This window comes from Pan troglodytes, chromosome 10 (genome assembly GCF_028858775.2).
Source record: "Pan troglodytes isolate AG18354 chromosome 10, NHGRI_mPanTro3-v2.0_pri, whole genome shotgun sequence".
NCBI lineage: Eukaryota > Metazoa > Chordata > Mammalia > Primates > Hominidae > Pan > Pan troglodytes.
This window is the reverse complement of record NC_072408.2, coordinates 37,925,266-37,952,191: the sequence shown is the minus strand read 5'-3', so window position 1 is coordinate 37,952,191 and position 26,926 is coordinate 37,925,266. Positions and strand designations below refer to the sequence as shown.

At 41.7% G+C, this 26,926-nt stretch overlaps 1 protein-coding gene across 3 annotated transcripts in view; it reads left to right on the top strand.

Annotated features, from left to right (window-relative positions):
• ATP23 (ATP23 metallopeptidase and ATP synthase assembly factor homolog) overlaps nt 1–26,926 on the top strand; it is a 240,270-nt gene that overhangs the window by 138,396 nt on the left and 74,948 nt on the right. Inside the window, exons 7-9 of one of the 3 annotated variants that reach the window (XR_010148284.1) lie at nt 18,460–18,573; nt 18,689–18,801; nt 23,569–23,627. Coding sequence is in view for 1 of the 3 variants with exons in the window: in XM_054664190.2 (XP_054520165.2) it covers nt 18,460–18,573; nt 18,689–18,714 (140 nt within the window). In the remaining 2 variants the exon portion in view is untranslated. Of the gene's footprint in view, nt 1–18,459; nt 18,574–18,688; nt 18,804–23,568; nt 23,628–26,926 lie in introns of those variants that run through there. The other 2 variants (XR_010148283.1, XM_054664190.2) reach the window with 2 other exon arrangements.

The following is a 26,926-nucleotide window of genomic DNA, read 5'->3' as shown; positions in this document are numbered from 1 at the left end:
CAATTATGTGGTCAATTTTAGAATAAATGCTAAGAAGTATGTATATACTGTTGATTTGGGGTGGAGAGTTCTGTAGATGTCTATTAGGTTTGATTGGTCCAGAGCTGAGTTCAACTCCTGAATATCCTTGTTAATTTTCTGTCCTGTTGATCTGTGTAATATAGATAGTGGGGTGTTAAAAGTCTCCCACTATTATTGTGTGGGAGACTAAGTCTCTTTGTAGGTCTCTAAGAACTTACTTTATGAATCTGGGTGCTCCTGTATTGGGTGCATATATATTTAGGATAGTTAGCTCTTCTTGTTGCATTGCTCCCCTTACCATTATGTAATGGCCTTCTTTGTCTCTTTTGAACTTTGCTGGTTTAAAGTCTGTTTTATCAGAGACTAGGATTGCAATCCCTGCTTTTTTTTTCTTTCCATTTGCTTGGTAGATCTTCCTCCATCCCTTTATTTTGGGCCTATGTGTGTCTCTGCATGTGAGATGGGTCTTCTGGATACAGCACACTGATGGGTCTTGACTCTTTATCCAATTTGGCAGCCTGTGTCTTTTAATTGGGGCATTTAGCCCATTTACATTTAAGGTTAATATTGTTATGTGTAAATTTGATCCTGTCATTGTGATGCTAGCTGGTAATTTTGCTCATTAGTTGATGCAGTTTCTTCATAGTTTCAATGGTCTTTACAATTTAGTATGTTTTTTGCAGTGGCTGCTACCAGTTTTTCCTTTCCATGTTTACTGCTTTCTTCAGGAGCTCTTGTAAGGCAGGCCTAGTGGTGACAAAATCCTTCAGCATTTGCTTGTCTGTAAAGGAGTTTATTTCTCCTTTGCTTATGAAGCTTAGTTTGGCTGGATATGAAATTCTGGGTTGAAAATTCTTTTCTTTAAGAATGTTGAATATTGGCCCCCACTCTCTTCTGGCTTGTAGGGTTTCTGCAGAGAGATCCATTGTTAGTCTGATGGGCTTCCCTTTGTGCATAACCTGACCTTTCTTTCTGGCTGCCCTTAACATTTTTTCCTTCATTTCAACCTTGGTGAATCTGACAATTATGTGTCTTGGGGTTGCTTGTCTCGAGGAGTATCTTTGTGGTGTTCTCTGTATTTCCTGAATTTGAATGTTGGCCTGTCTTGCTAGGTCTGGGAAGTTCTGGATAATATCCTGAAGAGTATTTTCCACCTTGGTTCCGTTCTCCCCATCACTTTCAGGTATATGAATCAAATGTAGGTTTAGTCTTTTCACATAGTTCCATATTTCTTGAAGGCTTTGTTCATTCCTTTTCATTCTTTTTTCTCTAATCTTGTCTTCATGCCTTGTTTCATTAAGTTGATCTTCAATCTCTGATATCCTTTCTTCCGCTTGATTGATTCGGTTATTGATACTTGTGCATGCTTCATTCAGTTCTCGTGCTGTGTTTTTCAGCTCCACCAGGTCATTTATTTTCTTCTCTAAACTGGTTATTCTGGTTAGCAATTCCTCTAACCTTTTTTCAAGGTTCTTAGCTTCCTTGCATTGGGTTAGAACATGCTCCTTTAGCTTGGAGGAGTTGGTTATTACCCACCTTCTGAAGCCTACTTCTGTCAATTCATCAAACTCATTCTTTGTCCAGTTTTGTCACCTTGCTGGTGAGGAGTTGTGATCCTTTGGAGAAGAGGTATTCTGGTTTTTGAAAATTTTAGCCTATTTGCACTGGTTTTTCCTAATCTTCGTGGATTTATCTACCTTTGGTCTTTGATGTTGTTGACCTTTGGATGGAGTTTCTGTGTGGATGTTCTTTTTGTTGCTGTTGATGCTATTCCTTTCTGTTTGCTAGTTTTCCTTCTAATAGTCAGGCCCCTCTGCTGCAGGTCTGCTGGAGTTTGCTGGAGGTCCACTCCAGACCCTGTTTTCCTGAGTATCACCAGCAGAGGCTGCAGAACAGCAAAGAATGCTGCCTGTTCCTTCCTCTGGAAGCTTCATCCCAGAGGGGAACACACCAGATGCCAGCCAGAGCTCTCCTGTATGAGGTGTCTGTTGATCACTGCTGAGAGGTGTCTCCCAGTCAGGAGGCATGGGGGTCAGGGACCAACTTGAGGAGGCAGTCTGTCTCTTAGCAGAGCTTGATTGCTGCGCTGGGAGATCTGCTGCTCTCTTCAAAGCCGGTAGGCAGGAATGCTTAAGTCTGCTGAAGCTACACCCACAGCCGCCCCTTCCCCCAGGTGCTCTGTCCCAGGGAGATGGGAGTTTTATCTATAAGCCCCTGACTGGGGCTGCTCCTTTCTTTCAGAGATGCCCTGCCCAGAGAGGAGGAATCTAGAAAGGCAGTCTGGCTACAGTGGCTTTGCCAAGCTGTGGTGGGCTCCACCGAGTTTGAACTTCCCAGGGGCTTTGTTTACACTCTGAGGGGAAAACTTCCTACTCAAGCCTCAGTAATGGCGGACTCCCCTCCCCCTACCAAGCTCAAGCATCCCAGGTCAACTTCGGACTGTGTGCTGGCAGCGAGAATTTCAAGCTAGTGGATCTCAGCTTGCTGGGCTTTATGGGAGTGAGATCTGCTGAGCTAGACCACTTGGTGCCCTGGCTTCAGCCCCTTTTCCATGGGAGCGAACAATTATGTCTCACTGGCATTCCAGGTGCTACTGGGGTATGAAAAACTCCTCCAGCTAGCTCGGTGTCTGCCCAAATGGCCACCCAGTTTTGTGCTTGAAACCCAGGACCCTGGTGGTGTAGGCTTCTGAGGGAATCTCCTCATCTGCAGGTTGTGAAGACCATGGGAAATGGATAGTGTCTGGGCTGGATTGCACAGTTCCTAACAGCACATTCCCTCATGGCTTCCCTTGGCTAGGGGAGGGAGTTCCCTGACCCCTTGCCCTTCATGAGTGAGGTGATGCCCCATCCTGCTTCAGCTCGCCCTCTGTGGGCTGCACCCACTGTCTAGGCAGTCCCAATGAGATGAGCTGGGTACCTCAGTTGCAAATGCAGAAATCACCTGCCCTCTGTGTTGATCTCGCTGGGAACTGCAAATGGTAGCTGTTCCTATTCAGCCATTTTGCCAGCCACCGTGGGGTCATACTTTTAAAGCCAAGTCAAATAGTCAGTTTCTGGAAGCCTAGACTCTACTTTTCCAAGAGGAAGAACTTGCTTGTCTTAAAGTGGCCTTGTTTGCAAGCCACCTACTTACACCACAACTCGGAGTGTCTCAGGAAGCTGGAGTATTGCTTAGCAGAAAACCCCCACATGCTGCCATTTTTTGGTAGTACTATTGATTATTTCAAGAGCAACACAGTGATAGTGCTGGATTTTGAGCAAGACTATAATTATCCAATGTCCCTTCTGTTAGGGAGATTATGTGACAATCCCATGGCTTGTGGAATGTGCATCTTGGGGTTTTTGTCTTAGCCACTAATTGGCCTCACTTTTCCCTTTTGTTCTCTGTAACAACATTAGGCTTCTGCAGCACTGCTGGCCAGTTATTGGTGATACATCTGTGGCCATAGAATGGGGAGGCTGCCTGGGGTCTTAATCTGTGACTCTGTTCGCTTTAGGCTCATGTTAAGTCCATTAGAGTTACATAGAAGTACACTAGAGTCCACTGCTACTGGAGCTCTTGCCCTAGAGTGAAAACTGGGGCCACGAGGATACAGCCCCACTGACAAGCTGGCTGGGGCCTCTCCTGTGAGTAATATATGAGAGCATCAAGCCGCAGGCTGGGTTTAAAGATGATCAGCAGCACCATGCTGAAGGAGAAGCCAGGAAGGAGAACTCAGACATAGAAGCCAAGTGGAAGAGGAGAGTGCTGTGGTTAGTTAAGCTAATAAAATGGAATAAACAGAGAAGATACATTTTGTAGAAGCCAAAGTCTAGGGAGATCAGAACTCTTGGGGGTCAAGGCAAGGGATGGGCACTAGGCCCCAGAAGGCACAGTTCTGAGACAGAGTCAGGTGGCATGAGTGTCAGCTAGGGTGGCAGTGGTGGTCGGTACTGGGCCAAGTGGGGAGGGGTGCTAAGAGAAGGTTGTTGAAAATGCACACATCTGGTTCTCCCAGTCCTAAGGCTTATCTGTCTCACAATAGTGGTCTGAGACTGGCCACTGTGAAAATGTGGTACCTGGACCTGATCAGCAAAGGCTTGACACTTGGAATTTCTCAAAAGGGATTGTTGGAACCCATTTCCACTACCAGAAAACTGTTTTCTAATCTACTTGGTGCAAGGTGTGGTCCAATCTCTATACGCCTTTTCTTTTCCATTGTTTAAAATGGAGACATTTCCTAGTTTGTAGCCTGGAAGAGATGTTATGAGTCCAAATGAGATTATGTAGTTCTTGGAATTCCACTGAGGAAATAGCTATGTAAATTCAATGTGTTGTTATTCATGACATGTGTGGTTGAGCTGAAGACTCTAGCTACTACCCAACCATGCAAGCCATAAAATTAGACTTCCTATACTGTGCACAGTAATTCTCTTTCTTACAATAGAAACCACAAACCAATTTTGCCTTACAGAAATGTGCTCTCATCCAAAATTTTTAATGCACATTTTAAAAACCAGCTCAGTTTTACTGTGGAGTCACATCTGAGGAAAGTGACATAGTCAGGGAAATGTCTGTCTTACATACAGGAGGAACATACATATTTTATAAGCTTACCAGGAGCTGATTATGAAGATCACCCATCAAAATGATGTAACAACTTTCATTTTCACATCACTAGTTCAATTAAGAAATAATTTCCAATAATATGAATCCAAATATATTTTCATTTCTGGATATATATGCATCCATGCTGTGGGCTTTATTTGATTTTTTTTATTACTCTTTAATTCTTTAACAGTTGCATTTTTTTTCTTTGCAAGTGCATAGTGGGTAATTTATGTTGTTTTGATAGTTTGTTTCTTTGATATAATTTGCAATTCTGCACCCAGAGTTGTAATATACAGTATATTACAAGGCAGAGTTGTAATATACTACAGCTTATCTAAACTACAGTTTAGATAAATGACATGGAAATACAGAGGTTATCATGTAAAATGATCCATATTTCAAAATAGGGACCTCTGTAAAATGAAAAAAATATATTGCTATTAATCACACTTTTTATATGACTTTTTACCTTGACTGAGATTTGTTGCATTTACTATTGTAACATATTTCCAAAACACATTAGTTAAACGGGGCTGAAAATCACGCATGCATATTTTAAGGAAAAAATGTGCAGATATATTTTCAATCTTAAGCTATAAACTATGGCTTTTTTTGATGATTAAAATATTCTGGCCCATTTAAAATGAGCTACATAATAAAAGTGATGTGCAATAATAATTTTACAATGCTTAATAATATAAAGTACTTTATCTGAAAGATGCCTTTTAAAATATTTTATGCATAATTCAAGCACTTTTGTTCTCTTCTGTAAAGAAAATAAGTGAGTGATATGCAAGTGAAATAAGAAATTGAAAAGAATTTAAAAAATAAAAACTGGACAGATTTCTGCCTGTGCTTAAATTAAGAAGTAGTGACATGTTAAAATGTTTTATGCTATTGGCAACTGGGGGAAGTAGGGCAGAGTGACACAATAGAAAACATTAGGCCCAAACTTTCTCTAATATAGGTTTTCTGGCTTTAAAAAAAGGGGTACAAAGGGTCATTGAAGTTTGTTGAATATGCTTCTTATTGTCAATTCATATCGCTAAAGAGAGTTTGCCCTTGCTCACACAAGAGAGGAGCTTTCAGATCTTCAACCAGATACCTGCCAGGAGTATCTTTAACATGCAAACTAGCCCAGGGAGTTTGCCTGCCTACCAGTCACCATCAAAGCACAAGCACCTGAAGAAAGAGTGAACACGTCCTCCTAGTGCTGCCCCTGAGCTATCCCTAAAGAAGACGCAGGAAAACCAGGCTAGGGAATTGTAATGTGTTTATTAATGAAGGCTGGGCTATTGTTCACTTAGAATCATCCGAAAGTTTAAAATAATTTTGAAAGGGGCTTACGGTATAAAAAGAGGTGTGGAAAATCAGCCCCAGTAGGAACCAATTAATTACTAATCCACAGAGGAAACCATGCTCCACATTTTTTTTTTTTTTAAATATGAAGACATGGTAAACTATGGGTAGATTTTTAAAAATTACGTATGAACCGATGACTAGATTGTGAAATGTAATAAAGTGCCAGAATACCCAGTTGCTTTGGAACAGAATTCTGTGTGTTGTTTGTAGGTTTTGTCTACCTAACAACACAATTTTGTTTGGGTGAATTTTTGTTTGTACTTGATAAAGGTTTTGGTTGTATTGTCTGGCTCATTTGAGTTGGGCAGCCTGATCTTTTGTTCTCACTTAAACTCCCATGAACACATTTCTAAAAGGATGGTTTTACTATTTATAAATTTGGTGCTGCTCAGAGGTCATTTAGAAATTAATGTAATTAAAAAGGCATAAATAAAACAGGAACCTGTTGACCTGACCTAGATACAATCTTACCAGAAGGCAGGGTTGTTGTGTGGTTTGTTTTTGTTTTTGTGGGGTTTTTTTTTGGTGGGAGGTATTTACTTGATTATAGCCTTAGAAAATTCAGACAGAGATTTGTGAACAGTGTCCTGAAACATTGTTTGTAAGAAAAGTTGGTTGTTCTGGCTTCTATGGTCTCACTCTATTCTAAAATCTTTCATGATAAGCATGTCCTAATAGGTCAAGGTAAAGCTTTGCTGCCCTGGTAGTGGGTGGGAAAGACACAGAGAAAAAGAGTGCATAGATATGCTTCCATTTCCCTCTATGCTTTCTTGCCTTCTGGATTTGGCCTTCTCGTTGATCTCCAACATCTTTGTGTTGAAGGGCCTACAGAGTAAACTGTGGGACTCAATAAACATTCGTTACTTGATTTATTTTAGAGAAAATTTGAATATAGCCTAAATAGACACAAGATTTTGTTTTGTTGGGGCAATATTTACAGAGTGTCCCACATAACGTAAAGAGTAAAATGTATTTTAATGTAGGTTGTCTTTGGTTCATCCTTCTATAAATTAAAACTAGACATTTCTGTTGAGAATCACTTTGTTCCCTCTACTCTTTGTGTGTGACATTCACTTGTGAAATGACAAGACTTTCTAAAATCCTTAGCCAAGTTTAAATCAACTCAGAAAAATCACTTGTTTAATACTGTCTTTTTTTTTTTTTTTTTGCCATTCGCTGTCATTTATTCTGGTTTTATTTTTTCACCCAGAGCAACTCCTTAGAAGAGCGTTACATGGGTAGAAATAATTGTTGGTTGATTGATTTTGACTGGAGAGTATGTGTTCTGAAGTTGGAGGTTAAATAACGCCAACACCACAGGTCTACATAGAATATATGTGTGGTTGATTTGACAGAGAAAAAACCCAATTCACTACAGAGAGGGCCAGGTGAGATGCCTTGAGGGCCTTGGACAACACTTTTGATTTCTAATCTACACAGATTACTTTGGAACTGACTATAAACTAGTTAAATGATTGGCTGGTGACAAAAAAAAAAGATGAAGAAAGTAATGAATGCATACTAAATGGCGCAGAAGATTTAGAGGGATTTGTATTAGCTTTGTAACAAGACTGACATATGGGAAATAAAATTTATTGTTACTAAACATTGAACATTACTCTTGAGCACTAAAATAATGAACACAGTAAAAATAAATAGCGTTGAACTAACTAGAGCAGTAAGACTTTCAAAAGAACCCTCCAGAGAGAGGAAGGAAGCGTTTTTCTTTCACATTGTGTAGATAATATAAAGCCACACATCACCTATGCAATAGCATTAGGCTAATTATTCCCAGAGAGCTGGTCAGAGTGTCTAGTTATGCCCAATTGATTGACTCTTTCCTCTTAAATTCCTAAGGAAGCATCAATATTTCTTAAAATATACATGTCAAGATTTCAAATCCCCAAGCTTTTAAAAACAAAGCAAAAAATCATAATACAGTTTGGATTAGAAAATGATTAGAAAGGTTTCAACTTAGCATCTGTGTTGAGTGTTGAATAAACCCATTAGACCTTGAGATATTGCCTTGGAAAACCTAAATGACAACAAAAAGTATTCGTTTAGGGAGTAGCCTTCCTGAGAAGAGTTAGAAACTCTTATCACTTAGAGACATTCAAAATTGCCATAAAATGTGTCAAGGAAATTATTTTCTCTCTGATGGTATTTCGAGCATGCATAATGAAAAAAATTCTTTTTATCAGTGTGTTTTTTACTAGCATACATAATGAAAAAAATTATTTCATCAGTGTGTTTTTTACTCTCAGTTTACCATTAAGTGCATTACAAATCAGTTTTGAATTTCACAGTAAACACAGTCATGTTTTTCAGGGTCTCCTCAATAGGTCCACATAGTCATAGATTAATTGCTTAGGACAGTATCAGGTTTGTCACTTACCCAGGTACTGAGTTTCAAACTGTACCTCTCTTTAGGAATAAGATTAGTTTTTGTTGTTGTTGTTGTTGTTGTTTTTTCTCCCTACTAACTGCATTTGTCCCTCTTCATCAAAGCACACGCTGAATAGCCATGCTTTTGCATCTTACTGATGCACAGAGGTTGATCAGTTGGATCGAAAGACAGAGCTCGAAAGGTGTTGTAATGCCTTGTTGGCAGCACCAGATCAAGGTGGTATGCTGTGGAGGGGATTCTAGCTTTAGCTCTGCCCCTAAAAAGCAGCTGGACTTTAGGTCAGTTGATTGGCATCCATAGATCTTGGTTTCTTCATTCGCAAATGAAAAAAAAAAGTTTTTGCCCCTGTTCCAGGATGCTCTCAAAACTCTTTTTTATCCATCCAACCACCAGGCTTTATTCCATCCAAGGGAGAACAGTATAAACGAACAGTGCTGCTTCTGGAGGTCTCATCTAATGAGGGGCTGAAAAACTCTTAAGGGGCCAGAGAGTAAATATTTCAGATTTTGTGAGGCAAAATTGAGTGAATTATGTAGGTATTTATGTAACATTTAAAAATGTAACCATTAGAAAATGTAAAACCCATTCTTGTGGGTGGTATAAAAACAAGTGGTGGGTTAGATTTGGCCTTGCTGTCGTTGTCCAACCCTGCTCTGGAGGAATAATATAATATACACAGATAATCACACCCCAATGTGCAGGATAGAAGTAAGAGGCAAAAAAATTCATCTGAACGATTTCCTTCCTTGACCAGACACTTTAGTTAAGACAGCCTTTCTTGGTCGTGCAAGAGCCCTTTACTTCACTGGGGGCCATGGAGATCCCTCCTGCCCTTTCTTTTCATCTCTCTTCTTACCTTTCTTTCTTTTTGTTTTCTTTGACCTCAAACTACCATTCCCATTTGCTTCAAGAGCTTTTTTATTGAGACAAGATGAGGAGGCCTGGGGGAAGGGTGGAAGGGAAGGAGGAGGCCAGCAAGAATTTTAATTTCCCGTGCACCAACATAATTACAGAGCAGATACAATTGCCTCCAAATCTTTTGTGCTGCTTTATATGCATTCATTATTTTCCTCATCTTTTTGTCACCAGTCAGCCATTTAACTAGTTTACAGTCAGTTCCAGGGAAATTTATGTAGATTAGAAATCATCGACCTTAACTGAAGCCCTGAAGACATCTTACGTGTTAGCACATCGATAGATATTGTATTTTAATAAATTCAGTTTCTCTATCAGAAACTTTGTGTCAGCTGCAAGCCTCTCTTATCACAGAGGCATCTGAACTGCCCTAAGTATGAAATATGGACAATCAGAAAGCCTCATCTCAGATTGTTCTGGAGGTTTACTCCAGAGAGAGTCCATCATTTTGGAAATTCATTTAAATAGGTAGAAGGAAAATATCAAGAGCCTAAAAAATGCATGTAATGCCATTGCATTTTCCTTTTCTATGATTAATTTAAGTTCCCCTGGGAAATGTTACCCTTTGAAGTTGTAGATGAATTGGAATTTTTCTCTCAGAATTATTAACACATACCATTTCTGACAAGTAGTGTGTTTCCTTTAACAATCTTTGATTTTTCTCACATTTAAATGCGGTTAATATTGAATAAATGGCCTGTTGTCTTTCTTAGTATTTATTGTTAATGTGACTTGAACACTTGCAGAATTTCCTTTTTGAAATGTTTAAAGATATGTACATGTTCCAAGATAAGATTTTATCTAAAACATTCTGACCAGTATTGAGTATGTATCAAAAACGATGTGCTTCTTAATTTGAAGTCCAGTAAAGACAAAATGAAAAGTGGTGGGATAAGGCTGGTAAATTGCAGCTTAAGCCCAAACAATGACTATTATGGAATATAAACCTGTATAAGCTTGTCTGTCAAACTGGTGGAGCACTGCTGCAACGAAGCCTTTTTTGATCACTACAGGTACTGGATGAGCACTCATTCAGAGAGAAGGAGACAGGCTTGAAAAGCTTCATCCATTATCAAAACCATAGGCACAGCCAGTGTATGTGTGGATGACACAGGGGACAGATGCCCACCACTTAGCCTTATACCTGGCCAGTCCTCCATGGACTAAAATCTGGGCTGTAGAAGAGAGAAGACCTTGACTAGATTTTCTGTGTATGGAAGGTGATACGGCAGAATCAGAATCTGTGGCGGACACTGTTAGTTGCCCTCCTAACCCCAATAGCCATTTCCCCTCCTTTTTGTAAACACAATCTTGTTTTCTTTGAGGGGGAGGGGGTAGCCTTATGCCCCACTATGAGGGCTAAAATCATGATTGGTTTAAGTCATCAATGGCAATTTCATTACTTTGACACTCTCCCTTTCCCAGGGGTCCCAGAGCTATGATGACCACGTGACCTAGTTCTACTCAATGCTGTGCAAGGAGAAGGCTGCAGCTGGGCTTCTGGGAGAAACTCTCCTACCATTTTGCCCATCTGATATTGTGTGAAGATGTGCAGCTTGTATCTGTGGCAGTCATCTTGTGATCAAGAGATGGCATGTCCAAGAATGAAAAGCTCACAGTTGAGAATGGCATGGTTGAGGCAGAAAGAAATTAGATGATGGATGGTGCTGTGGAGCTGCTGCACCAAACTTGGAGCTCCACATCTTCAGAATTCTTATATCACGAGATCGTAAATGCTTTTATTGCTTAAGCCACTGTGAGCTGGGTTTTCTCTTCTTTCAGCTGCTTGAAATCAAATGAGTATAACATCAAAATGGATTAATGCATTTGTTTAATTCACCACAAAGCTTGGAGGACTTTCAGTAATTCGAGGGCCCCAGCCGAAGAGGTAGCAGAATTCAGGAAGAGTGAGCGTGTTAAGCCAGAGCATGAGTACCCAGAATAAGCAGTGGAAGTGCCAGTGGAGGCAGTGGTGCCCAGAGGCTATGGCAATAATGTCTGGCAATCCTGGCAGAAGAGGCAGATGTGCCAGACTGAAGTAACGTGAGTGGGGAAGCCCAGCAGATGTAGCGGTCCCTGGTTGACACTGGGGTGCCTCATGTTGCAGAAATAGAAATAAAGAAACTATGGCACAGAGTAGCTTTCTGGATAGCTGATTTTACTTGTTTGTAGGCATATTTGAGGCATCATTTTGTATGTTAAAGAGGATAATCTGCTGCCCAGAATGTTTAAAGGCTCAAACACAACAGGAGTTTGTGTTCTGCTCATATAACAATGTGGTGGCCAGTGGATGGTTCTCTCTCTTTCTGGTGAATCAGGGGCTTTGGAGACTTCCATTTGGAGATTCTGAACTTCCTTGGCACCTGGTTGTCATGGCATTCGGCTGGTAGAAGAAAAAAGAGCATGGGGGAGATATGCCTGCTTCTTAAAAACCTCAGTCTAGAAGTGGCACAAATTACCCCCCTTCTACTTCACAGTGGAAAGGAGTTATATGTTTCTACCTAACTGCAAATGGAGTGGGCAATGGGTTTCCCTGGCTAGGCAGCTGCTCCAGGTTATATCTTGAAATAGGAGAATGAAATATGATAGGCAATCTCTGCCAGCCAGGTACTCTTGGAAATATGATACTTGTTTTGCGGTGGGATTGGGGTGGGGCAGATACTTTGCAGAATCTTAGGGTTCTGAGCTAGTTGGTGGGGTAAGCTGGTGACACAGAGGTAACAAGGCCAGTGATTTACCCATGGATCTTCTAAGTGTTGCCAATTAGAGTAGTTTAGTCAGTAGGGGGCATTTCCCCCCCATTCCTTGGAATTATTTGCTTGACTATATCAAATTACTGAATAATTGAAAAACCCTCTCTTTTGTCTAACTACAGTCATGTGTTGCTTAATGACAAGGATACATTCTGAGAAAAGTGTTCAATAAGTGATTTTGTAATTGTGTGAACATCAGAGTGTGCTTACAGAAACCTAGATGGTGTAGCCTACTACACGCCTATGCTATAACCTATTGTTCCTAGGTTACAAACCTGTACAGCATATTACTGTACTCAATACTGTAGGCAATTATAACATGATATATTTGCATATCTAAACATATTTAAACATAGAAATGGTACAGTAAAAACATGGTATGATCTTAGGGGACCACAGTCATACGTGCAGTCTATCACTGACCAAAACATTGTTATGCAGGGCACGACTATATTTAGATCTGGTATGGCCATAGTACTGAATTTCATTTATGATTTAACATAAACCAAATACCGACAGTCTAAACTCTAATATATACACCTGCCAGTCCTTTTATTATTGGAAGCAAAGCACTTAAAAGCATGTGCTAGTTTTTTCTTTTTGAAAGTATTTCTGATGACTGCATGGCCTACGACTACTAAGAAATAGAATTTCAAAATGAGCATCAGACTTATTTTTCAAGTGCCTTGTCATAAATGCATTGCTACTCATGTAATAAAGTAATTTTCCCTTGTGAGATAAATATAGCACTAAAGAAGAATGAGCCTTGTCTGATAAAATGGCTTTTATTAATCTTCTAATGTTTTTATTTTGTTCTAGAATTATGATTAGTTTCAAGAGAGTAGCAAACAGGTTATGATCAGAGTTGAGTATTATTGCTATCCAGATATATTTGGTTAATGCCTGCTGTTTATTTCAAAAACAAAATGTTCCATTAAGAAAAATCAATGATAATGGTTAGACTTTATTATCAAGAAATTATACCTGTTATGTAAACCTTGCTAATTATAAGTGCTTGGATTCATTTGGGTGATATAACAGATGAAAAAGGCCATTTATTAGGAGAAGTACTTGGCATTTGTACCAGCATAATAAAACTAAAATAATAAAACACAACCCAAGGAAAGAAAAAAATGTTATTGAGGAATGGAATTTGCCCAGGAATGAATTATACCAGGAGACAGTATGGAGTGTGGGATTAACACTGAGCGCTTCATCCTGGATATCAATTTCCTATGACACCTCAAACAGCCTGTCCTTGTCTTCTCCTCCTTCCACTTTACTTCTTACTTTTTCTGGCTGAGCTCATGCATGTACATGCTTCAGCTTCTATTAATTCCTAAGTATTTGTAACTTCAGCGCTGACCTCTTGCCCATGGTTCAGTCTGCCCTCTGGCCATCTCTGCCTGGATGTCTCCTAGGAAGCTGAACTCTACATGTTCAAATAGAGTTTATCTCTCATGCTCTTCTTGAATATCATAGTGACAGCCCTCACTCCTCCCTCCCTCACACCCATATCCAATCAGCCACACCTTTTTGTTTCCAGCCAGAAATTTCTCTCTCGTGTCTAGATTCTACATTTGCTCCCACTCCCACCGCCTTAGTCTGGGCCATCATCACCTTTTGTTTTAATGACTATAACCTATACATCTAACCAGCAGGCTCATAAGATGTAGTCACTAAAGCAATTTTATTTTTTGTCTTCTGTAGTCCTTTATTTTAAAATTGTTCTCTCAACTTTTAATTTTCAAATATTTCAAATCGGCAGAAAAGTTGAAATAACAAAACAATAAACACATATATAAATCTCACCTTCTAGATTGATCAGTTGCTAACACTTTGCGAGCTTTCTTTCTCTGTGTGAATCTCTCACTCTCTCTCCCTGTCCCCACTCCTCTGTCACTCTCTCCTGTAATCCATTTTCCACATCTCTGCACAGAACCCAACCCCGCTTTGGCTCCTTAAAGATGGTGGCTTGGGAATGGTGTGGACACTGGCCTTCCCATATGTTTCTAAAGGTCTAACTCCAATAGTAAAAGGTGTTCCGTTTCAGACAGAAGCAGAGGGAGACAGCAGAAGAAAAGGGTTACTATGATGAGAAATGTAATGAACCTTGGCAAGCCATGTGCTTGTATGTCTGTGTGTCAGCGTTTGCAAGGAGTCCATTTTCTTAGATGCAGCTTGGCCACATGAGGGCTCAGGATGGGGGTAGAATGTTGTGTGAGACTGTGGACCTCAGAGAAATGTCCTCATGGATGATACTGGCAGATATGGCTGGGCCCAGATACCTCCTTGAAGTGGCTGGCTCTTTGTTAGTGGACATTGAAAGCAGAAGGTGTGAACAAACTTGTTTCTGAACTCAACACTTGGAGATTCTCAGAATGGGTAAGACTTTAAGGCTGAGGAGGTGACGGTGGCTACAAAAACCTTATGAATGCAAGTAGAGGACATAAAACAGCAAGATGTGAGCACTGTTGTTATGGTGGCCTCACAGGCTAGTGAAGCCTGAGGACATTTGGATTACATAGGGATAGGAAAAAAAGATATTGAAAGAAATACATATATTTCAATGAGAACACTTCCTTTACCCTATAGTTTTCCATGGCCCTAATTGTGTACAAGTTATTCATCATTCCACCCTTGCATTTTGATGGTATATATGTGATATAAACACATGTGACAATCTGTTTGGCCAGTAGATCTACAAAACCATTGAGGATTATTAGTGCTGATTTTATTTTGATAGAATAAAGTATTTTTTTGTCTGAATTAACTACTCTGCCTTTCAAGTCATTAAAGCAAAACTCAAATCCTTACTGTTTCAAAAATATTGCTAATTGGCTTATTTGTTAAAAAACATCTGTTTTTCATCAGAGGCAACTGAGGCAATATGTTGCAGATTGTATTTTCCAAAGATGATGACAATTGTCTCTCCTACCCCTTGTTCTCTTATAATGTGACTGTGACATTTCACTTATAAAATAGTGGAGCCAGTGTCCCTCCTCTTGAACGTGGGTGGATATTGTGATTGCACTGATCAATAGCGTGTGGTGGAAATGACTCTCTGTGACTTCCAAAGGTAGACCATGAAAATGCCATGCAGCTCTGCTTTGCTCTGTTGGCACATTTGTTCTTGGCATCTAACCACCATGCTATAAGAAAGCCCAGCTAGCTCACATGCAGAGGCCATATGGAAAGGCCATGTACAGGTATTTCAGCTAACAGCCTAGCTGAGATCCCAGCTGACCACCAGCATCAACCACCAGACATGTGAGCAGGCCAGATGATTCCACTCCTCGGCTGTTGAGTAACCCTCAGTCTTTGAGTCTTCCTCCTTGAATACACAGCTATCAGAGGTCAAAGACAAGCCCTCCCTCTGTGCTCTGTTCAAATTTTTGACCCACAGAATCTGTGAGCATAATAAAATGGCTGTTCTATACCACTGAGTTTTAGGGTGTTTGCTATGCAGCAGTAGCAACTGGAACAGCATATAACAACTTTTTCTGGTTTGGTAACAACTCAGTTTTTTTTGATCATCTAGAAATGTTTTATAAATGAATCTATTTGAAGACATTTTCTTTATCCTATATCATCAAGGTCCTAATTTGAGAAATATCTCTGTGAAGTCTTTTAATTCAAGCATGCCTGGGTAGTCAGAAGAGCCTGCCTGTCAGGTAATTTCTCTAGGAGTCTTTGTATGGAAGACCAACAAACCTTTTGAGAAAGAACTCAACCTGAGTAAAGAGACTCTCTGCTCAAGAAGTTGGTGCCAGGGTAATAGTCTAATGTTCCAGGGCTGGTCAACTTTGAGAATAGTCCAGTACCATCACTTGACTTGCCTTCCAGCCCAGCCACCATAGACCTATCCCTGAATCCCACAGAGAGAGGAATTACAGTGCAAGAAAGAGGAAAAGAAAAGAGTGCTTCAGTTGCTCTTCCTTGGGGCCTTGGGAATATAAGTCAATGGGTTCAGCAGCACTGGTATCGACTGCCTTGGCCACATAAGGACGCATCTGACCTAGGATGTTGGGCATTGGGTGCCCCATTGTTGATTTTGGTGGACTTGGCAGAAAACCAGAGGAGATGGGCAAATAGTGCTTGCTATGTGGAAGCTGGGAGGACCATATTCACCCATTTATTAATTCACTCTGTGGTGGGCAGTCTTCACTGTCCATGACTTATGTTTTTCTTTTCTGTAGTAACAAAATTGTAGTTGGCATGTGGCTGCCAAGATATCCTATGTTTTTAAGCTTCCCTTGTAGTTAGGTGTTGTCATGTGGAATGTGAGAAGTGATTTGTGCTTCTTGCAACGCTGGGACTTTATATACCCGATATGCATCTTCATGCTCTCTTTTTCCTCTCTACTGGCTGGAATTTATCAACTCAACCTTTGGGTCTCTGAATGACTCATATCATGGGTCTCTGAATGACTATGTGGAGCAAAGCCACCCACTGACATGGAATGCTCACCACTAATTTTTAGGTAAATAACAAGCTATCTTTTCTCAATCTTTGAATTATTGTTGAGTTTCTTTGTTTTATCATTTTACCCTTAACCTAAATATGCTTATCTATCCAACAAATATTTACTGAACTATATATCAGGTTCTGTGAAAGATGATGAGGATACAATGGCAAGCTTAAAATTCACCAGGGGAAGCAGACAAAATATAATTACAATTGTGATACATGCTAAATCCTCTAGAGGAGAGGTGCATGGTGAAATGAGTGTATATAGTCAGGAGAATTGATGCAGTCGTGGGCATTAACAAAGTCCTCTGTGAAAAAAATAATAATTGATTGAAGTCTTCAGGAAGAGTGAGATTAATTTGTGGGTGGGAGGCAATAAGCAGAGATCCTTCTAGTCAGAAGGGATAGCATATCCAAAGGCCTTGGGGTAGCAGTTTGCATGGTCAGGCTGGTCTTGAACTCCTGATCTTGTGATCCGCCTGCCTTGGCCTCCCAAAGTGCTGGGATTACAGGCGTGAGCCACCACGCCGGGCCAGATCACATAGTCTTTGAGGTCTAGTTCAGTCTGCCGTCCTCTGCATTGGCAAGGGCCTACTGAACGCTTTCCATATTGAGTGTAGGTCACCCTCTGGTTTTTTCCACACACAGACGTGAATGTGGAGCGTGCAATCCTTATAATGAGAAGAATCCAGGAATACTATATTCCATTAATAACAAAGATTTGTGTAAAAATGGCAATTTGATCCCAACATAAAATGCTTGCCAGTTGTTTCTATTTCCCCTTTCCTGCCTTTTGTAGCCGTCCAGATCTTCTGACTGCATCATGGTGTGGATCTGTTTACGCTAGCAACTCTCCTGGCTTCTGAGGAGGCATTTCTATTTTAAAAAGAGGGGTTTGCTGAGGGCAGCTATCACAGCAGGAGAGTGACTGGAAATAATTGCTAGCTGTGGCAAGTGAAAGAAACTGAACTAGAGAAAGCGGAAAAGAGGATTTACTGGTTAATGGAACTGGAAGGGAGGGGCGATGTCAACATTAGGGACAACTGGAACCAGGGACTTGAACATTGTGAGGAATTCTCTTCCTGCTTGTCTTGGCTTCTTTGAGCATCAGCTTGTCTGCGCACATTGGCTTCTCATGTGGCTGGAGCCATGGTTGCTACAGCTCTAGCCTCCCACGTTTACAGTTCCAAGACTAGAGAGGAAAGGTACTCTCTCCTAAGCTCAAGTTTGAAAAAAACAGAGGAGAATCCTGATTGGCTGGATTGAGGGGGGGGGTCACGTGTTTATTCCTGGCCCAATCACAGTGACCAAAGTGTGAGACTTTATGATTGGTCCAACTGGATCAAGTGCCCACTTCTTGGCACATGTTGGAAACGCTCACCAGAACCACCTGGTTTGAAAAGGCATCTACCTAAAGATGCTGTTCTGGGCACTGTTTTAATACATTTTTGTCCGTGAAGTTTTCCTTCCCTCTATTTCCTTATATTTATGTATTTGTAAAATGACATCAAAGACAGAGCCTTTCTTAGGTCCTAATCTCTCTACCGAGTGGTAGCGTCTGAATAACAAAGGGGAGTGGCCAATGTCTCTTTTAACAAGGAGGATGTGCTTATGGCAGGCGCCCCGGGAGCCCAGGGCAGGGCTCAGGCCGGGTAGCCCTGAGAAGCAGGGCCCATTGAATATGTGTGAAATGCAGAACACTCAGTAAATGGGCTGCAGTGGAAATCCCGCATCTGTGATACTGGAGGGGTTTGTGTATTTCTGGCTGCTGGTAGATAAGAACCAGAAATTTCTGTGTGCTGAAAACTAGAGCACAGAAAGATTGGTGCTTGTTATATGAGGTGAGAGATGGAAAGAGAGAGAAACTGTGCAAATCTTGTTTCTGAACCTGTGCTCACCACCTTCCTTTCTTTTTTGGCATGTCTCTCAACTCGGAAGTTTGCTTGGGGACTTCCTCAGCCAGTTCTGTGCTCCTCAAGGCGGGAAACCATGCTTGCCAATCTTTTGGACTCATTTTTAATCGGCTTGGAAATTTAATCAGAATAATGCCAGGTACATGCAATTGTAAAAAAAAAATCTATTAATTAGCTACCCACAGCCTTGCCTTCTCAAGTTAAATTTAAATCCTGAGGAGAAAATGACATACAGCTCTGTTCTATACCTCCAGGTATGGAAACCACCTCCTGGGATTAAAGCATCAGTGAAGATGCTGCTTAGGAGGAATTCAGATTTTAGAGAAGAAAGGAGGTCATGAGAGCTCATTACTGGATCACTGAACTGGTAAGAATTATAAAGAGCTCGCCTTTTTCTTTTCTTGTATATGTGCACTGCATTCATTCTTTTGGTGTGACAACAGTGTTTATAAAGGACCAAACATTCACTTTGCTAATGAAAGTTGACATTTCTAGTCATCCAATAAACAAGGATGCTTAATTTCAAGAGATGTGCATCAAGATGGTACCAACGGGTACACAGTGTAGACTCTTTGGGGAACTGAACACTCAGAATGGACACAGGTTTAATTTAGCTCAAAACACACTTAACATATGCAGTAGGACAGTTTGTCTGCAATGCCTAACTATTCTTTATGCCCTATGACTTTGGTTCATTTATCTCCCCAGAATTCGATCAGGAGTAGCCTCTTGCCACAGTGGTGGCAAGCCTGCTGCCAAGCGGCTAGCCTATTACTAGGAACCTTGCTAAAATAAAGATCTTGATTCAATAGTGCAGGGGTGGAATCTGAGACTCCGCATTTCTAACTAGTTTCAAGGTGATGCCAAGGCTGCTGGTCCCAGGGTCACACTTTGAGTAGCAAGGGACCAAGTTACAGAGACAGGGGGATTTAAGAGCCCAGACACCTTAATTGTGTAGCTGATGTGAATATCTGGGAGCTTCTGGTGCAGAGGATCCCAGACAAGCCCTAATTTGTCCTCTGAGTCCTGTTTTTCCCATTTTTATTTTCCCCCTGCACATCCATGGATTCCACAAGAGATGTGTCCTTTGAACAGAGCCCCTTTTCTGAGCTAATTTGTGGGGATTCTATCCTATTCTTGCAGCCAGATGAGCCCTTGCTAGTTCAAGAAACAGATACATCAGTATTTACAGGAGTCCACAGGTTAGGCGTGTATGAGGTACAAATAACCAGACTCTGCCTCCCCCTGACTATGGCCTGGCAGCTTTCTCTTTCTTCCTTACCTCTCCATCAGCTGAACACTTCAAGTCTGTGCCTTCAGGGCAAGACCTTCTTTTGACCTTGTTAATTTGCTCATTTCTCTAATCAACTCGTTTAGTTAAGAGATGCGGTTTCAAAATGGAAACACCTCCAATACTGCAAAGTGAAGAAAGCAGAACATTTAGCTGTTTCATATAAAAACAAACTGAAAATACAGTAAATGAATCCACGGTTAAAATGCTAAACAGTAAATTTATTTGCAAAGTGAATCACACATCAGTTGTGCTTTTACTGTAGCCCAGAATAATTTCTAGTTATAGCAACACTAAATAGAAAATAGCTTGTATTCTATTATTTAAAATATTCATGAGAGGACCAGAAAGAACTGAATGTATAAATGTGACTTTTGTGGGGCTGTTTTAATGCTTGGCCTTGTATGGCATCCACGCCCAGTTTGGCTCAGGCGGTGAAAATGAAATGGACAAATATATTTGGTGACATAAATAACAGTAAAGTTAATAGGTTTTACTCAGCACTTGGCATGTGAATGCAAAAGGAACCCAAATCCTCTGGGGTCACTCAAGATATACTGAGCACCCGCTTTTACGCAGGCAACCGTACTAAGTTTGGTGGGAGTTCAAAAGTGAGCAAAATGCTTCTTCTTTCCCTTTGGCTCTTATAGTCTGGGAAAAAAATGACAAGCAATGATTTTTTCTCCTCCCTCCATTTTCTATTAGCTGACAACTACATGGATCCTCTTTTCCTTATCTCTAGTGGTGAAGTTTTAGTGTCAGCATCAGGCCAAGGAGTGAGGTATTTTGAACAGACATTTTCAGTGTTCCTCAGATCCCATGATGCAGATGACAGTCCCCTCTTAAGGCCAGCCCCTTAGGAGTCCATCTTTTCAGTTTACTCCACCTTTCCTAATCAGAGCCATTCTTTGCTCAGATAACCACAGACACTTCTGGAGAAACAGCCCTTTCCCTACTCTATCAACCTACAACCTCCCTGAGAAATTTCTGCCTTGGCCTCTGCAAAGGACCCACCTGACAAAGCGATATTAGGAGGCATATTGCAAAAAGGACACAGCCTGTGAACTGGGGAAGCCCTGCTACTCACCAGCCACTCTCCCAGCACAGCTTCCTCAAAACTTTTTTGTTTGAAAAGATGTTGCATCATGGTGAATAAGAGCATCAATGTGCCGGGGCCAGGGGTGCCATAAACTAAATGGTGTCCCATCCCTAAATTCATATGTTGGAGCCCTAACCCTTCATGTGGGCTATACTGGAGAGAGGGCCTTGAAGAAAGTAATGAAGGTTAAATGGGGTCATAAGGCTGGAGCCTGACCCGGGAGAACGGGTGCTCTTAGAAGAAAAGGAAGAGATAGCAGAGCTCTCTCTCACCATGCGAGGGCACCGTGGGAAGGCAGACATCTGCAAGCCAGAAACAGAGCCCCCACCAGAACCCAGTCGTGCTGGCTGGCTGATCTTGGACTTTTAGCCTCCAGAACTGTGAGAAAATAAATTTCTGTTATTTAAGCCAGCAGTCCCCAACTTTTTTGACACCAGGGACCAGTTTTGTGGAAGACAGAGTTTCCATGGACTCGTGGAGGGGGTGAGATGGTTTTGGGATGATTCATGCACATTACATTTACTGTGCACTTTATTTCTATTATTATTACATTGTAATACATAATGAAATAATTATACAGCTCACCATAATGTAGAATCAGTGGGAGCCCTGAGCTTGTTTTCCTGCAACTAGATGGTCCTATCTGGGGATGATGAGAGACAGTGACAGATCATCAGGCATTAGATTCTCATAAGTAATGCACAACCTAGATCCCTTGCATGCACAACTTACCATAGGGTTTGCACTCCTATGAGAATCTAATGCTGCTGCTGATCTGACAGGTGGCAGAGCTCAGCTGGTAATTCATGCAGTGGGGAGTGGCTGCAAATACAGATGAAGCTTAGCGTGCTTGCGTGCAGCTCATTGTGTGACCCAGTTCCTAACAGGCCATGCAGGGACTGGTACCGGTTTGTGGCCCTGGGGGTTGGGGGACCCCTGGTTTAAGCCACCAGTCTGTGGTACTTTGTTAGGGCAGCAAGAAATGACTAATTAATACAAGGGAGACTTAGGGATGGGGAGGCAAGCCGAGGTGGGCAGAAGGAGAGAGCGAGGCAGCTGTGCATGCTGCAGGTTGGAAACTGAGATGGCTCCCAGTAGAGGTCAGCTTCAGTCATTTCTTCAAACAGTTTAAAATCCACGTCTGAGAACCGTTTCACTTCTTATGGATGGGCAGCAAGAAAAGCTGCCTGCAACAAGATTTAATTGTGGGACTTCTGGTAAGACCATTATTTTGTTTTAAACTACAAAGAACATGCAGCTGTTATGATACAGATAGTGAAAGAGTCACATAAAAATAGGCATTTGGCCTCTGAACCACAGTCTTATGGCAGTTTAAGTTTGAATGCTGAAATTAATTTTTGACAGCCCCAATAAACTGCACATTGAGACCACACTTCCCAACGACTGATCTGATCATTAGAGTTTCTATTTCTCAGGAATTATTAGGAGGAAAACCAACTATATCCAAGCTACTGGGAGATGCACAACCACTGATAATTAGAAAGAATAAAATCGATGACTAAATGAATGTGCAGTTTACACGCAAATGTAACCTTTTATTCTTTCCAATTAGGCTTTCTCCTGTAGGCTTGGCAGATGAGGCTGTGTTATAAATAGAAGTGGCATTTTGTAGGGTTCTTCAAACTGAAGTGTACATGAGGTCAAATTATAATCAAGGTAATATATATAAGTAATGAGCTGAGTCCACATTCCCAGGCATTTATACATTTAGTGGTAATAAATGAGCAAAGATGAAAAGAGAGCTTCCGGACAAACGCAGCAAAATAGTCACTTGTGTGGTTGGAGCACAGCAACTTATCTCTTTGTAATGAATGCTTGCCAGTGATAATTGACTTCATTTGTTAATTGTATTCATGATATTAATGAGATCATTAGCATAACAGTCACATCCTATTCTCCTGTGGTCAAAGTCTAGGGAATTACAAGTTTTGCACATCTTGTTGCTATACATATACTTATGCATGCCAATGATGTACAAATTCAAATGCCATCTGTGCTGACTTTTACAAGGACACCCTGAAATAATTCCTTGCCTGTTTTTAAGGGGGCTTTCTGAGAATTTGGGAGAGATCTTTTGTTCTCAGGATAATGAGTTTCATATTTATGAGAAAGATCCAAATTTAGCTCCTGTCATCTTTTTCTCCCCTGAATTCTACTTATTAGTAAGACTTAGCCATGAGCTAAGAACCTGGGAGGAGGAGGAGAAAGTGGCAACAGCCAAGTCTCAGTAAGAGAGGAAAGGGAAGTGATGGGGCACAGGAACATCAAAATATGGCAGCCTGACATTTGAGAAAACTGCAGAAGTGGAATGTCTCCCTCACCTTACCCTTCCCCCTCTCCCCTGAAGCAGGTCATAAAACCCAGGAAGGGCACTCTCTGACTTTCTTGGATCCTTCTTCTCTAAAGCAGGTCATAACATCCTCATTCAGGAAGTACCCTCCCTATACCCGGAAGAAAGGAACATCCTTATCTCTGAAGACACAGAAGAATCTGAACAAACAAACCTGCCTTACTAAGTTCCTCCAAGTTTATTCCCATTAGGTTATACCTCCTTTGTCCAATCATACTTCCCCATGACTGTCCATTCTTCAACAAAGTCAAGTGTAAAAATATACAGGTTTTCTTGTTTCTCTGGGTCTTCATTTCTGAAGGCTCTCATGTCACATAAAACTTATATTAGATAAACCTGTGCTTTTTTTTTGTTAATCAGCCTTTTCTTATAGGTGCCTCAGCCATGAACCTGGTGAAGAATGAGAAAAGAAATTTTTCTTCCCCTACAGAAGTAAGTGAAAGTTCACTTACTTGGGGGATTGTGGGAAGAAAAAGATAGAGGTTTGGGAGGCAGTGGGGAGATGGGTATGTGGGGTAAGACATTCAAGAATGGGGTGGAGGAGATTTGTTTCAGTTTAGGTGTGAGACTCTAGAAGGGAACTGGATTACTCTCTTCTCCCAGGCAACTCTTGTACCAATTCATGTGGTGAGGTGTGGAGGAGACCCAGATGTGCCTAGGTACCTCTCCCAGCCCCAGGAGGGATAGTGAAAGGGACTGGACAAGATCCAAACAAGCCTGCTTTAGAACCCAGCAAGACACGAGGAAGGTGACCTCCAGCAGCTGGTTGAAGGATGTGGCAGAGCTTGAGTGAGTAGCCAGGGAGAATCACCAGGCCATTGTGGAGATGCAAGGGGCCAGCCCGGCCCAGTCCAGCCCAGCCTAGCTTCTGCAGGAGACACTAACACTCCTCCAGATATTCGCTGCTCCATGAGGGTCACTCTCCAGGAGCAGCCCAGTCTAGGCATTTTGCTGCAAGGGATGCCATGTGGAATCAAGGACCTTTCCCTTCCTTGAACATCATCTTGGGGAAGAGAAGGAAGGAAGGAAGGAAGGAAGGAAGGAAGGAAGGAAGGAAGGAAGGAAGGAAGGAAGATCAGGCATCTGAAAGACTGAATGACATTAGGCAAGTCACCTAAATGCACTGCAAGGATAACGCCAGCATATGGGCCCTGCTAGGCAGCTGAGGACATGGAGTGGCTTTTATCCCAAAGACATCACATTACTTAAGGACTCTGTTCAGATTTTGGGATGGCCTGTAATTTTAGAATTGAACTAAAATCTCTAGTTCCCTCTTTCTGCTTGCAAGGGGAATGGGGAATTTAGAGAGATTAACTTATAACAAAATACTGAAACTTCATTTTCTCTGGATTTATGAAGGTAGTGTAAGTGAATTGCAACCCTGCTACATATGAAATTGCTATCAAGAGGCAACTTCTTTTGGTCCTGTTACCTCTCCAGGGCCATTCCAATTATTTATAATAATTGCTCGGTATAATTATGTATGAAAAGGCCAGCAGGTCTGGAAATGGCTCCATGACTGCTCTGTCACCATGAACTAGTTCTCAGGCACCATCTGAAGTTCCTGAGATGTGGCCCTCCCCTGATTATCCCTGTGGTGTCTCCTTACCTGACCCTTTCTTCCTGATTCTGCTTGGTACCTGGGATTCCTCTGCTTTCCCCTATGACCTTGACATATGCCTGGTGGGGAAGCCACGCCATGTCCTCAGCTGCCTGGCAGGGCCCTTATGCTGGCCTTATCCTTGCGGTGCATTTTTCAGATGGGGACAAGGAGGCTAGGTGACTTGCCTAATGTCATACAGTTGGTGGCAAAGCCAAGGTTTGAACTCATGTCAGGTTTCATGGTCTCTGTGTCTAACTCTACCCTCTCCTTTGAATCCTGTACTCTTCCAGATGCAGCTTTTCCTGCACCCATTTGGTTGGAAAGGAAGCTAGTACACTGACAACTTAGCACAATATTTCAACCGACATGGGTACATTTTGCTTTGATGCCAACTTCATTGATATCTAATTTATTCACTGTTAAATTATATTATCCATTTTCTTATGATCAAAGTCTAAAATTCAGGGCAGGACTCTCAGGCAGTGGGTGGAACTTGTTCAGATTGCGGCCACTCCAGTGATGGATAAGTCCCTTGTTGTGATCACCAAATCCACGGAGGAAAGGTACAAGAATGAGCTTGTTCTCACAATGCTGAGCAGTTAGAGTAAATAACTCCAAATGAGGTGTTTTCTGTATACCTCTCCTTGCATTCTTGGCTTGACAGTCCCAAATGAGGAAGTGAGAAGGTGTTTTTTTTTTTAGTGTCCAAGAGCACTCCCTCCACAGCTTGATGGAAACCAAGTAGTGCTTTACAGAAGATCTTCAGATCCCCCTGATCCAAGAGTGTCACATCCCAAACTGAAGAGTCCCTGACCAAATGGGCCTTCAGCTCATGGTTGTAAAAGACAATCCAAACTTTGTGAGGTTTCTCATACAGGACCCTGCCAAATCCTTTCACACTATCCCTACAGATAGGTTTAGTAAGAAGGGCCTGAGAGAATGTGTGGGCCAAATGAGGCTGCTATTCTACCCCCACCCCTGTTGTTGTTGCTTTCACTGGGTGCTGGTGTGTTTAGTGGGTCCCTGGCCATCACCATGTAATAGGGGCCTCTCAGGCTGGTCCTGCTGGGCTACTCCATGTCCAAACATTTCCCTGTCTCCCCATTACCACCTTCTCTGAGTCTTTTTACCTATTTTGATGGATGGAAGCTGTGATAGTTAATTTTATGTGCCAACTTCGCTGGGCCACAGTGCCCAGATACATGGGCAAACATTATTCTGGGTGTTTCTGCGAGGCTGTTTTTGGATAAGATAAACATTTATATATTTATTTATTTTGAGAGACAGAATCTCGCTCTGTCAACCAGGCTAGAGTGCAGTGGCGTGATCTTGGCTCACTGCAACCTCTGCCTCCTGGGTTCAAGTGATTCTCCTGCCTCAGCTTCCCAAGTAGCTGAGACCACAGGTGTGTGCCACCACGCCTAGCTAATTTTTGTATTTTTAGTAGAGACAGGGTTTCACTGTATGTTGGCTTGGCTGGTCTTGAACTCCTGACCTCAAGTATCTGCCTGCCTCAGCCTCCTGAAGTGCTGGGATTACAGGCATGAGCCACCGTGCTAGGCCAATATTAACATTTAAATTGGGGGACTTTGAGTCAAGCAGGTTGCCCTCCCAAATTTCGGTGGGCCTTATCCAATCAGCTGAAGGCCTAAATAGAACAAAAAATTGACCTCCCCCAAGCGAGAGGGAATTCTGCCATGGCCTTTGGACGTGAACTGCAATATCAGCTTTTCCTGGGTCTCCAGCCTGATGGTCCACCTTGCAGATTTCAAACTTGCCAGCTTAATTACACGAGCCAGTTTCTTAACATAAATCTCTTTCTATGTGAATTTGTACCCTATTAGTTTTGTTTCTCTGTAGAACCCTCACTAATAGAGATGTATATAGCTTAAAACAATGGTTGTAAAAGAATTGTACTGGGGCTGGGCGCGGTGGCTCACGCCTGTAATCCCAGCACTTTGGGAGGCTGAGGCGGGCGGATCACGAGGTCAGGAGATCGAGAACATCCTGGCTAACACAGTGAAACCCCATCTCTACTAAAAATACAAAAAATTAGCCGAGTGTTGTGGCAGGCACCTGTAGTCCTAGCTACCCGGGAGGCTGAGGCGGGAGAATGGCGTGAACCCGG